This window comes from Thamnophis sirtalis, unplaced genomic scaffold, assembly GCF_051295495.1.
Source record: "Thamnophis sirtalis isolate CommonGarterSnake01/CBP01778 unplaced genomic scaffold, rThaSir2_p1.2 scaffold_4, whole genome shotgun sequence".
NCBI classification, from domain to species: domain Eukaryota; kingdom Metazoa; phylum Chordata; class Lepidosauria; order Squamata; family Natricidae; genus Thamnophis; species Thamnophis sirtalis.
In genome coordinates, this window is record NW_028261384.1 from 116,427,004 (window position 1) to 116,441,489 (window position 14,486).

Here is a 14,486-nt window from a genome sequence, read left to right on the forward strand (position 1 = left end):
CAATCTTTAAATTCTTAAGAGCAATATTTCTCAATGTTGGCATTTCAAGATGTGTGGAGTTCAACTCCTAGAATTCCCCCAGCAGCTTGCCAGCTGGGGAATTCTGGGAGTTGAAGTCCACATGTCTTAAATTTGCCAAGATTGAGAAACATTGCTTAGAGAGGAGATATAGAAATGTAATCTACGCAGTATATGAGACCTATCTTACCCCTTTAACTGTTTACATGTAGCTACTTACTGATGTACTAGAAAAAAGTGCAGTTTTCATTTTGAGCATTCATCCACTGGCCTACCATTGTTCCCACATGGATGCAAATTCCAGACTCCAGATCAGAATGGATCTTTTTTAATCACTTCCCATGCCAATCATCATACTGGCAATCCCATTAGGTTTTCAGTATTATTTCCAATTCTTTGTTTTTAATGGCACATTACTATTTGAAACCTGTTCTGAGTGGGTAGTAGATTCATATCTGATACAAGGGCCAGCCAATCAGATAGTCTTCTGAGAAAAAGCAAATGGGAAGTTTGTCCTTTACATTCTGAGTTGGTTACAAGGTGGACAGGAAAAAAAGAAAGAAAACTGATGCTAAAATAAGACCATCTGTTTAAAAATAAAGACTCAATCTTTCACAAAGAACTTTCCAATGCAAAATCTCAGCTTTTCTCATAGGTATGACATTACCCACCTAGGCATTCTTTCCCAAAATATTAAGTATGGATAGTCCTTGCTTAACAATGGTAATCAGGACTAGTATTTCCATTACTACAGGATGCTATTGTAAAATGCGATGTCATAGGAGCATGCTGCTTATCAAAGCTAGTTACCAGTTACCACTAAGTCAATCATCCTAAGTCATTATGCAACCACCTCACATGATGGCCACTTCTGATTTCCTGCCATCTTCCCCAATGGCTTTGCTTGTGGGGAGCCAGCAGGGAAGATCACAAATTGCAATCATATGATCACAGAATGCTGTGACAATCAGAAATCGGGGGCCAGTTGCCTACTATCTGGATAGGCAGATGATAGGCACCACGTGATCCTGGGAGCGCTGGAACTTTAAGAAACAGTTGTACCACTTGTTTGTAAGTTCAAACAGTCACTGAACAAGTGGTTGTTAAAAAGGGCTAACTTAATACAAAGGCTGAGTAGGCCTATCAAATGCAGTCTGAAAAAATCTGGGCAACCACTAAAACAGCACCAAAAGGTTAGAAAAAACCCTAACACTTTGCTGCCCATTACATCATTTGCTTTTGTATACACAGTGTATGACAGGGTTAGACTCTGCTACCATCAACAAATTTAAACATCCATTCCCACCATGTCCTTGTTATTATCTTCCTTACCTTCCAGGTGAAGATGCAGTTGAGGATTCCATGATGCTGGGGGGAGAAACCAGTACAGAAAAATCAAATCATGAATATTAAAAAGGCTTTTTGAATGCTAAATCAGCTCCTAGTGAAATAAATTACCAGATTCCTCTATTTTTAATCACAAATATCCATTGCTCCTTTTTCGAGCAGGCCACACCTATAAGGCTCCACGTTATACTAATGTAAGCATAGGTCTATATTATTACACTTGGGATGCAGAAATCCTATAGACCACTAGATGTCAACAATGTAATGTGTAACATTATGTTCAGAGCCTGGGAGATTCATTTCATGCATGTAAAAAGACTAAGCTTAGCTGCTAAGGTTGTGACATTGACTTTTTTCCCCTTTGCTCATCATTTAAAAGTACAGGTAGTTCTCGACTTACAACCATACGTTTAAGGACCACTCAGTTACAATGGCACTGAAAAAAGTGACTTATGACTCTCTTTTTTTTTACATCACCATTGCAGCATCCTCATAGTCACTTGGATTAAAATTCAAACGCTTGGCAACTGACATGTTGCAGAGTCCCAAGATCATGTGATAACCTTTTGTGACTTTCTGAGAAGCCAAGTCAATAGGAAAGCCAGATTCACTTAACAACAGTATTACTAACTTAACAATTGCAGTGATTCCCTTAACAACTGTGGCAAGAAACATCATAAAATGGGGCAAAACTCACAATAACTGTCTTGCTTAGTAGAAGAAATTTGGGGCTCAGTTGTGGTTGTAAATCAAGGATTACCTGTACATCCCACGAAGGCCATCAGTAAAAAGTTTGTATGCCTTTCTTAATAAGTCAAGAGAGAGAATGTGTTTAAAGAAAAGTTCAGCATTTAAAAAAAGGATTTTTTAAAAAGAGTATTTTTCTTTGTAAGATCAAAGAATTTGAAAGAATATAGTGAATTTTGCTAATAAAAATGGTGATAGTTCACAAAGATTATTAACGTCAGTGTTCCAAATAATACACCCATAGAAAGCAGAACTCTGAAGCAGGTGGATTCTTCAAAGAACAATTTATTGGATACATCACATTGGCACAACTGGTAAAAACCAAATCTGAAAGCTTCCGTGGTTTTCACCCAGTGAAAACTGAAAGTTCCCCCTTTCTCACAAGTCATCCGTCACAAGGTTCACTAGAGCTGCTGGCTGGTTGCTTGGTTACTCTACTCCTCCTCCTCCTCCTTCCAGCCATCTGTTGAAATGTCCCGGGTTCCCACAGAAAAACTTTTTGTTTTGGATAAATCCCCAACTATCTATTTTCCTCTTCCCTCCCATCCAATTAGAACTATTAGGTGCAAAAAGAAATACGTACTATTTCCATAGCAAGGAAGATAAAGCAGGAATGGTTAAATTGATTCATGTTATTCGGAGAGGAGTATTTAAATACATTTTTCAGTTGGATATCACTTCTGGATTTTGTGCTCGTGAAAAAAAGAAATGAAACTTTGACTTTGGTTTTGTCAATTAGATAAGATTTGTGATTATAGAAATGGCTAGTTATATGTTGTACTGTGTAAAAACAAAAAGGTAAGGCTGGAATATTTTTATCTTGTACTGTGCTAAAATGAGTCAGAAGTCAATGCCTTTTTTTTCTTTTTTTCCCTTATACCTCACACTTTCTTTTCCTCTGTCTCCTTCCCCTACTTTCCTATTTCTATTTTTCTTTATATTTTATAAGAGGGGTGAGAGGGAGGGAGAGGGAGGGAGAGGGAGGGAGAGGGAGGGAGAGAGAGGGAGGGAGAGGGAGGGAGAGAGAGCGCTATAAAAGTGAAAGTATTCCCATTAGTGAAAATTTGGTAACTTTTAATTGCATAATGTGAAAAGGCACCCTGGAAAGATCTTGCTTTCTGTAGAATTAGCTGCCAAAAGCTTGATAATATGTGGGAAATTCCTTTAACTCTCTTTTGCCAGAGAGGATCATCTGGTATTTTGCAGTCCAGTTTACTGCAGAGTGTGAGTTTTGGTGTGTGGTTAAACATACCAAGCTTAGGCTGGGAGACTTTGGGGCCAGTCCCTCTCTCTCAGGCTCAGCCCTAGGAAGAAGGAAATAGCAACTCACTTTTGAAAATATTGCCAAGGAAACTACAGGGACACATCTAGGCAGTTGCCAGGAGTCAAGATGAACTCAAAGGCACAGGAGAGAAATTAGTAGCAGGAGTAATTATTAGCAGCCCAATCCAAACACTGAACAGAGATCGAAGAATTGCTGTTCTGTTCTCATTAGTTTCACATTGTTTTTACCATGTCTCCAAATGTATTTTGAATTTCCCTTATCTCTCTCTCTATAAAAGTGAAATACCACTCATGCATCATCACAAAATCTCCAGAACCGTAAAGCCTACAAACTTGAAATTTGGCACATACAGGTGAAATTCGAAAAAATTAGAATATCATGCAAAAGTTCATTTATTTCAGTAATGCAACTTAAAAGGTGAAACGAATATATGAGATAGACTCATTACATGCAAGATAGTTCAAGCCATGATTTGTCATAATTGTGATGATTATGGCTTACAGCTCATGAAAAACCCCAAATCTACAATCTCAGAAAATTAGAATATTGTGAAAAGGTGCAATATTCTAGGTTCAAAGTGTCCCACTCTAATCAGCTAATTAAGCCATAACACCTGCAAAGGGTTCCTGAGCCTTTAAATGGTCTCTCAGTCTGGTTCAGTAGGAATCACAATCATGGGAAAGACTGCTGACCTGACAGTTGTGCAGAAAACCATCATTGACATCCTCCATAAGGAGGGAAAGCCTCAAAAGGTAATTTCAAAATAAGTTGAATGTTCCCAAAGTGCTGTATCAAAGCACATTAATAGAAAGTTATGTGGAAGGGAAAAGTGTGGAAGAAAAAGATGCACAAACAGCAGGGATGACCACAGCCTGCAGAGGATTGTCAAGAAAAGGCCATTCAAAAGTGTTGGGGACTTTCACAAGGAGTGGACTGAGGCTGGAGTCAGTGCATCAAGAGCCACCACACACAGATGGATCCTGGACACGGGCTTGATGTGTCGTATTCCTCTTGTCAAGCCGCTCCTAAACAACAAACAACATCAGAAGCGTCTTACCTGGGCTAAAGAAAAACAGACCTGGTCTGTTGCTCAGTGGTCCAAAGTCCTCTTTTCTGATGAGAGCAACTTTTGCATCTCATTTGGAAACCAAGGACCCAGAGTATTGAGGAAGAATGGAGAGGCACACACTGCAAGATACTTGAAGTCCAGTGTGAAGTTTCTACAGTTGTGTTGATTTGGGGAGCCATGTCATCTGCTGGTGTTGGTCCACTGTGCTTCATTAAGTCCAAGGTCAACGCAGCCATCTACCAGGAGATTTTGGAGCACTTCATGCTTCCTTCCAGAGATGAGCTTTATGGGGATGCTGACTTCATTTTCCAGCAGGACTTGGCACCTGCCCACACTGCCAAAAGCACCAAAACCTGGTTCAATGACCAAGGGATTACTGTGCTTGATTGGCCAGCAAACTCACCTGACCTGGACCCCATAAAGAATCTATGGGGCATTGCTAAAAGAAAGATGAGAGACATGAGACCGAACAATGCAGAAGAGCTGAAGGCCCCTATTGAAGCATCCTTCCATAACACCTCAGCAGTGCCACAGGCTGATAGCTTCCATGCCACACCACATTGAGGCAGTAATTACTGCAAAAGGGGCCCAAACCAAGTACTGAGTACATATGCATGTTTATACTTTTCAGAGATCCTATATTGTTCTATGTACAATCCTTGTTTTATTGATTGCATGTAATATTCTAATTTTCTGAGATTGTGGATGTGGGGTTTTCATGAGCTGTAAGCCGTAATCATCACAATTATGACAAATCACAGCTTGAACTATCTTGCTTTGCATGTAAAGAGTCTATCTCATATATTAGTTTCACCTTTTAAGTTGCATTACTGAAATAAATGAACTTTTGCATGATATTCTAATTTTTTGAGTTTCACCTGTATGTTCCTCTTGGCCTCTAGGTGTTCACTAAGAAAGGATTTTTCGAAATGACAATCAGATCAATAGTATTTCTTATAGAATTTTTAATGCTCTGGTGCTAAAGAGTTAGATATTCTGCTCTCCACCTGAAAAATGCTCTGGTGCTAAGGAGTTAAACTAAGGGAAAGAAAGGGATAAGATAGGAAAGACCTCTGTGGGGCAAACCTGAGGGAGAGAAGGGATAGGAGAGGCCAATCATAACTACCGGTACACATTTATTTTCAAGCTATGTGTCCATTTATCAAGTCCAATCAAATAGTTTCATAGCAGAGCATGGGTATTCAGCTAGTACATATATATTCATACATGTTTCTCCTTGGATCTGCCTCTTCTCTATAATTTTTGGAGCTAAGAGAGTTAATTGAAGTTATTTAGGTGGCCCAAAAGAAAATCAGCTTCAGATTAATACAAATTGAACAATCCAACAGAAATTCAGTGAAGTGAAGAAGTTGTGAAAATTGACATATTCACCCTTTTAATTTCCACCATGAAAATTCCTGTGTAGTGATAAACCAGATATTCCCTTTATTCAAATTTGATTTGTTGGTTGAAAATGCTCAAAGCAGAAGTTCAAACATTAATCAAGTTTTTACAGTCCACTACAATCTATCACAGCAATTCCTGACAAAGGCAATGTGACTCCTGTTCAGATTAATTTTGAAGCTAAGAAGTTGCTAGAACAAATCTTTACAGAAGGATTTCAACTGTGGGAGGATTCTAACAGATGTTCTTGTATATAATATCTGTTCCTTTACTTAAGATGACTTTATAAACTCTAGGTATATATTACTAAATGAACCAGGATCCTAGCATAAGTGAATCCTGGAGAATATTTTTGGCCCAGAAAGACTGCCATAAGAGATTTTGAGGAGTTTTGTGAAGCAGGGAGAATGAATCATTGAATCTAATCATTTAGGGGGGGAAAACTCAGGAGAGCTTTAATCCTTTCTCATTAATTTAGCAGCTGTCCCAGAATGTGGCTGAGATCTACAGATGGATACCAATTAACTCTGTATAAAATAACGTCACTGAAGACTTCAGTTCCCACCAACACCAGCAACTTTGATAATTATTAAGGGATTGTAGGAGCTGGAAACCAAAACTTTTACAAGGTTGACTATTGTTGCCCAGTGCTCACTTATCTTGAGCAATTAATTTGCTCTTCTTTCTTTTGTTTTGTTTAGAGCATGGGTGTCTAATCTGGCTGGGAAATTCGAGAGTTTTAAGTTGCCAAGGTTGGGCAGCCCTTTAGAGAGTTAACATAAATTGTAAAATAGGGGAACCTTTATTATCATCCCAATCTACAACATTATAAGAGACTCTGACAGTTCCCTGCATTACATTTTTTACTATGTACTTAGTTTGATGGGATTTGTAATCTATAAAAAATGAATTTCATTCCATTTCTCCTTCACGTTTCTTATTATAAATTACAAGGGAAGGGTTCTCCAAAATAGCTCTAAATGCTTCCTTTTTATTGTAATTCAATAACAAAAGGTTTGCAGGAACTCTTAAATAGTAGCTTCCAGAGATAGAAATAATTCTAATTTGTAATGTATCATTAATTATTATTAGTATTTCTTCGAACTAGCAAACATTTTCAATTTAAATAGGTTTGAAATGCATAGCAAAAATCCATAAAGAAGAAAAATAAACTGAACTGCAAATCCTAAAATCATTAATCAGTCCCACCTCTCATATGGGTTGGCTTGGAAGAATGTACTTCAAACACTTTGGAGAGACAATGGGATTGCCAATATGATAGTCATTTTCTTTTTTAAAAAACAAACAATCAGGGAACTCAACTGACCCTTTTTAAAAAAGAAAGAATTTAGTGGTTTAAGATTTCAGGCTATTTCTACCTAATTCAGTATTAACAATTGCAGAAAGCTGGAAGCTAAGGCTAATAGTGAAAAAGACCTTTTCATGATGAATAAAAGAATTCAGGATAGAGAAAAGCATAAAATTGTGACATTTTTTTCTTGTGGATAAATAGTGAGTTGGTGTGGGAAAGTAGAGGAAAAGGCAATTACTTTTTGCTCCAGTGCTTTTCCTAACTTAGCCCAAAGACCTAGTTTTTATCTTCAGCAATCACATTAGATCTCTGACTATAGATGTTAGAAAGATTTACAAAGGTACCTTATGCTGTGTCAGGCTTGGTTTATCAAGCTTAGTACCGTTAATACTGCATATAGGCTTTCCCCCACAGGCATCCAGCTGCTGCACAAACATGCTCTGGCAACACTTTGTCATTGTGACCCTTGACATTTCCTTCGTCTTCTCTCCACCAGCGCCTCAACTTATTCTCGGTTTCTCTGTTATTCTGGCACCAACTAAGGGCATCCTTCTAACTTCAGCAACTTTAAGATGTGTGAATTTCAACTCCCAGAATTCCCCAGCCAGCCATGCTTGAGAAGCCCATATATCTTAAAGTTGTCCAGGTTGAGAAACACTGTTTCAGAGGACTAAATATATTAAGAAGTGAGGAAGAATATTTTGCCTCACAGGAAAATTGTATCAAGAGCTCAACAACATCGCAGGCAATGGTCCCACTACACCGACTTGGAAAAACCTAGGATTGTATTGTTGATAATAGTCAATAAGTTATCTCCAATCTTGGAGAATCACTACAAATGCAGTATAGTTCACACTGAAGCTTGAAGAATCAACAGCCTACTTCATTCGTATATATTTTAAAAACTCCCTTTTTATGACCCTGTAATCCCTATATGTCTACCCATACTGCATTTATCTATTTATCTATCATCTATCTATTGTGTGTGTGTGTGTATTTATAGTGTGTATATATATATTGTGTGTGTGTGTGTGTGTATATCTTCTATATATTGTGTATATATATCTTCTGTATGTCTGTGTGTGTCTGTATGTGTGTATGTATGTATGTATGTATGTATGTATATGTATGTATACATACATACATACATACATACATACATACATACATATCCAGAAGGTTATGAAAGTTTTTAATCTCCAGTGTCTAAAAATAACAATAAAAGAGGTTTCGCTCCTCCTAAATGAGATTGCCAATAAAAATACCCTTAATAACTATAAAGATTGGATTGATAAAAACTAGACTGGAATTCTGCTGTGCTCCAAAGTGCCCTCCCTATTCCTTCTGTGCTGTGAATCCCTTTGCCTGAATCAGAGGTTTCTTTTCTGATTCTACTTATAAATCTCAGGATTTGAGTAAAAAGCTCAGCAGATTCTACATGTCTGAAATCTGCCCATTTCGGTCTTAGATGGCAGACTTCGCAACAGCGCAACCAGTTTTGTCGTTAGAAGTCTTTAAAAAAACATGACCTCAGAAGACTAAGAGTGTGGATTAAACGCATGAAGGTTTGGTAATAGCAGGGCTGTCCACTTCAGGCATCTGTGGTTATCCCAAGATGGACAGGGTATTAGAGATTAACATGAATAAAATCTCAGAGGCACACACTCACACACACACATATATGGAAAGAATGTTCTCTGTAACTTACAACTTGTGTCTCGGAGATGACTGCACTAAAATAGGCTCCAACTGCAACTGAAAGTGGGGGAAAAGAAAGATATTTAAGAATATTTTGCAAAATAGTTTTCTTGCACCTTTAAGTATGGCCCAGCAATTTGAACTCTGACTCCGAAAGTGCCTCTGTTCTAAATCACTGAACTCCACTCCTCTTTGGAGCAAGAAGTCCTTTCTTAATTCTCTTTCTTTTTTGTTCCTGTGTTACAAAGCTCCAGAATCCATTATTGCTTCTGTGCTCAGCCACTTTTGACGCACACTAAAAACATGTTTCAAACATTTGTATTCCAGAGTTTGCTATGGAATGCAAACAAAGCTAACTGATCAACACAACAGAATGATATCCAATCCCAGAAAAAGTCAGGCTCCCTTTTTACTTACCCTCGTTCTATAGTATCCAGTAATCCCAGTTCTCAAATCTCAAATCTTGAAGTTAGATCCTGCCCTCCCTCCCATTTTTCCCCCTCTTTCTCTCCCTTCCCTTCTTTCTCTCTCTCAGTTCTGACGTTGCCTTCAAATTGCAGCTGGCTCAGTGGGAGGGCAGTGGATGGTCCCTCCTCCTCCTCTCCCACCAAAACCGGCATCGCATTCTCTCTTGCTTAATCAGCTTTGTCTGTCTTAAGTCTCCAGGTCTTGTGGCTGCCTTAGAGTCTTCTTTATGGAGACTTTGAAGTTTGCATATATAAAGGCGTACTGTAGGCTCTGCCGGTAGGCACATGTTTCTCTACACCCTGTTTGAATATTCTTAAAAGTAAGAGAGAAAGTGGGTAAGTGAGTGATTAGCTTCAGAAATCCACGTGGGTACATTTTATTTAGATAATTAATATCCCTGGTTGTGCAAAAGATCTTACTTATGCAAATAGTGGGGGAAAACAATTGCAGGCATATGTTCAGTCACCTACATGTGAGCATATTAATTGCCTTTCTCTATGAAGGTGCATAAGAGTATTGAGGCCCAAAAAGGGATTTAATTTGCACACACAACCAGATGTAGAAATTATGTGCAAATGAGCATGTGTGAACTCAAAGCATCATATAGTTGTTAATCATCATGATGCACATATAAGCAGCTTTGCATAATTGGCAATTCAGTGGCTTGGATTCAGATTGAATTTTTACACAGCCAGGCTGCCACAACTCAATAGCCCAGTTTGTTTTTTCTATAGAAGTTTTTGCAGACTTGGGAAAATACTACATGCTGGGTCAAGAAATCTAGCTGGCTGCAATGGAAGGGAGGAATTCCTGAAAAAACAGGGGCCTCTTCTGTGACAAGAATTCTGCTCCTACAAAGAATTTCCATTCAGTTTTCAGACTTCCTCCCCAACTCTATAGCTGACCTAATTCAGCATCTCCTTTAGAGGATGCTCTAAATATGACTGACTATTTTGGCAAAATAACAGAATAATACAGTTGGAGGGAACCTTGGAGGTCCTCTAGTTTAGCCCCCTACTCAAATGGCTGTTCAATCTCTTCTTAAAAACCTCCAATGTTGGAGCATCCACAACTTCTGGAGGCAAGTTGTTCCAATTGTTTTAACTGTCAGAAAATTTCTCCTTAGTTCTAAGTTGGTTCTCGATTAATTTCCATCTGTTGCTCCTTATACTGCCTTCAGGAGCTTTGGAGAATAGCTTGACACCCTTTTCTTTGTGGCAACTCCCGAGATATTGAAACACTGCTATCATGTCACCCCTAGTCCTTCTTTTCATTAAAGTAGACATACCCAATTCCTACAACTGTTCTTCATATGTTTTAGCCTCCAGTCTAATCGTCAACGGTGTTGCTCTTCTCTGTACTCTTTCTAGAATCTGAACATCTTTTTATATCATGGCGACCAAAACTGGATGCAATATTCCAAGTGTGGTCTTACCAAGACCTTATAAAGTAGTATTAACACTTCACATGATCTTGATTATATCCCCGTTAGCTTTTTTGGCAGCTGCAGCATACTGCTGGCTCATATTTAAGTGATTGCCCACTAGGATTCCATATCCTTCTTTCACAGTTATTACTGTTGAGCCAAGTACTACCTATTCTGTACCTATGCATTTGATTTTTCTTGCCTAAATGTAAAACCTTACTTTTCTCTACACTGAATTTCATTTTGTTAGATAGGGCCCAGTGTTCAAGTCTGTCCTTCTGTATCTTGAGCCTAGAGTATTGGCTATTCCTACCAGCTTGGTGTCAATTGAGTTGAGGCAATGAGTTGATGGCAAAAGTCCATACCAGTTGTATGCACATTCATACCCAATATTAAATGTTCAGGAAATGCTGACATGAACGTCTTTATATCATCAGCTTTCTTTATCTATTACTGTACTTTAAATTCTCATAATCCCCATGAATTTCAGAGTTGCAGAGCACAGTTTGGGAAAGATTGTCTTTGGCTTCACTGTTTAAACCGGTGTTTCTCCACCTTGGCAATTTTAAATGTGGACTTCAATTCCCAGAATTCTCTAACCTACCATTCCCTAGCCAGGAATCCTAGAAGTGAACTCCACACAACTAAAATGTTGCCAAGTTTGACTGGTTTGGAAAACACTGATTTAATCACAATAAATGTTGTTCTAAACCTGTCCAATTAAAAAAAAAAACTTTCAAAAATGGCTTATTAATACTTGGATGGGACACCCACCATGAAATCCCAGAGTGACATACACCAATAAGACGTTGAACAAACATCTCAGAAGATAGCAATGGCAACACATTTCATGGCCACTAAAACAATATGTTTCTATGATATGACAAGAAGCCAAGCTTGTCTGAAAGAAGCTTTAATATGAAAGTCTCTGATCATTTAAAGTTTTGTATCCAATTATCGTAAGCTGGTAGTCTGTCTATTTATTCAACCATATTTCATCAAGAGGAATATTTTCCCTTTATTTACATTACAGTTGTATTGTTGGATTGGACTATAACTTCATAATTCTGTCCCAATCAGTATCTCTAAAGAGGCTCCGAAACATAGACTTAAAATCCTTGTTTTTTTCTTGTTGTTGAACTCTAAAATGTGATATTCAGAAGCATGTCATCTCTGAATATGTCAATTTCCCTTAGGTCTAAGATGATCAATGTAGTTTCAGTTCATTTATTTAACACTTTTAAAAAATCTAGCATAACTACTAATGACTTAGATTCTTCATTTAGATTTTCTATGTTTCACACTGTGCCATGTTAAGTACATATTTTTGTCAGTCCGACTGCTGAGCTCTTCAATTTAATTTGATTAGAATTTAATCAAATTCTAGAAATGAATAAGTAAAAAAAGAAAGTGTATCTAGCTACTTTCTTAATCTTACTCATAACTTTACAAATGGTTATCAGTTAAATTCACCTTGTGCCTTAACATCATGTCTTATCCTTTATCAGTGTAACGTGAAAACTCACTATGGTTCGTAAACTGAGCTTATGACTTGACGTTATGTGTGAAATCAACTACTAGGCTTATTCAAGAAATTATGCTTAAAAAACATATCTTAGTACATTTTGTGAACACAGTAGTCATTGTTTCTACATAAGTCTTTTACGTAGTGTCCCATATGTACTTGAACTTAAATAGAAAAACAAGTATTTCTTTTTTCCCCTTTCATTAACTTACCTTATCTGGAGATTTCAGCCTTTTTGACATGCTAATATCATCTTCCCAATGGAGCATGGCCATTGCACTTTGTTATCCTATAATCCTAAAAACGTATTTGCCAATATATTTTTGCAAAGCAGCCTTTGCTGTTTTTTTAAATCCTTCAGGGAATAGATCAGTTCAAGTTCAAAAGTTGCTATTTTACTTAACTTTCTCCCTGCTAATTAATATTTTTATTTCTACAACTCATTGAAGCTGCTTTATGCACTTGTATATCTAATGTTAGGGCTAGGGCTGCCAAACAGGTTACTGTTTTCTTATTGAACAATGGGTAACCATGACAGTGCCAGCCAGTTACAAAGGATTAAAAAATGGTGTTCTGTTCTGGAATGATGAATTCCAGAATGTTTATACAATGATTTTAACAATTCCCCTAAGGTGGTCTCTCACAACGGTTAACTTCCTGCAACCTGGCATTACCCAGATGGACCACTTCATAGTTTCCATCAATACTGGCCAGTATAGTTATTGTCATCAGGATGAAAAACACTATTTTAGAAAACCGATTTTAATATAGTGTGATTTGATTTTTATGGCTCTTACGTGTGCTAATTTTGTTTGGATTATATCATTTTTCTAGCATCAATTTTCTTCTCTGTTTTTTCCTTTCTTTTTGACTCTCCCTCCCCTGAAACAAACCGCTCTTAGCTGGATCACCTTCGCATAGCTGTGACTGATCCCTGCATTCCTCTCTTCCATTCTGTGTTCCTTGGCCATTTTGCGGTCTGCTTTTTCAATGGATTATTCGCAGATATAAAATAAAATGGAACGCTGATATATTTTTTTTCATATACAGGTAGTCCTCGACTTACAACAGTTCACTTAGTGGCCATTCAAAATTAGAAAAACACTGAAGAAAGCAATTTATACTGTTTTTCAGACTTACGACCATTGCATTTCAATGATAACATGCTCAAATTTGAGATGCTTGGCAAATGACTCATATTTATGATGGTAGCAGTGTCTCAGGGTCCTGTGATCTTCTTTTGTGACCTTCTGACATGCAAAGTCAATGAGGAAGCCAGATTAATTTAACAACCGTGTTATTAACTTAACAACTGCAGTAATTCACTTAACAACTGTGCCAAGAAAGGTCGTAAAGTGGGACAAAATTAACAACAAATGTTTCACTTAACAACATAAAATTTTGGGCTCAATTGTGGTCATAAATCAAAGACTACTTGTACTGTATTTTTCTATTCTTTTACTATTCCTACCCACCCAATCTGCTGCACAAAATAACCCACTAAAACTTTTGGAGAACAACCCACTTGGAGGCCTGCCTGGAACTGCAGAAGTAACAGAAAATTGTAAAGTCTAATTCTAAGATTCCATTTAAAAACTGGACCCTATGGCTTAAAACCATTATTTCTCAACATTGGCAGCTATGAACTTTAATGGCCAGAATTCTTTCACCTGCCCTGGGGAATTCTGGGTATTGAAGTCCACACATCTTAAAACTACCAAGGTTGAGAAACATTGATTTGAAACATAAATTCTGCCCCTCCTGATGTTTTCTTTCTTCGTAACCTAACGTAGAATTCTGAACAATCCAAATCTTAATTTGCCCACCTTTTAAAAATCCATTTTGAGATTTTTCTTTCAGATAAATTTAAATTTTTAAAAATTGCTGTGCAGTTTTTAATTAGGGCTATTCCGATAGCAAAGAATCCGGACAGCACATTAGATGACAGAAAAGAGTTAGTTTTAACTGATAGTGATTATCTGGATTTTTGGTAGTCCAGATTATTGGATAGTTCTATTTTCATGCACCTCGAACCTGCTCAAGAGCAGGTTTGGGTCTTGATTTTTTCTACCCAGGCTTCAATTGATTGCTTGAATTCACTGAAAAGCAAATTTATAAGGAAACCCTGCCACGGATTGTATAACGACACACTGTATTCAGTGAACTTGTCCTTGGGTTTTCTCACTT

General features: G+C 37.5%; 1 protein-coding gene across 3 annotated transcripts in view; it reads right to left on the reverse strand.

Annotated features, from left to right (window-relative positions):
- Positions 1 to 12,759, reverse strand: part of TULP2 (TUB like protein 2) — a 45,683-nt gene extending 32,924 nt beyond the window's left edge. The window contains exons 1-3 of one of the 3 annotated variants that reach the window (XM_014053287.2): positions 12,512 to 12,759; positions 8,891 to 8,937; positions 1,351 to 1,386 (exon numbers count right to left, since the gene is read on the reverse strand). In XM_014053287.2, coding sequence (XP_013908762.2) covers positions 1,351 to 1,386; positions 8,891 to 8,937; positions 12,512 to 12,574 — 146 coding nt within the window. In that variant the 5' untranslated portion in view covers positions 12,575 to 12,759. Of the gene's footprint in view, positions 1 to 1,350; positions 1,387 to 8,890; positions 8,938 to 9,297; positions 9,427 to 12,511 lie in introns of those variants that run through there. The other 2 variants (XM_014053288.2, XM_087713845.1) reach the window with 2 other exon arrangements.
- Positions 12,760 to 14,486: the final 1,727 nt, after the last annotated feature.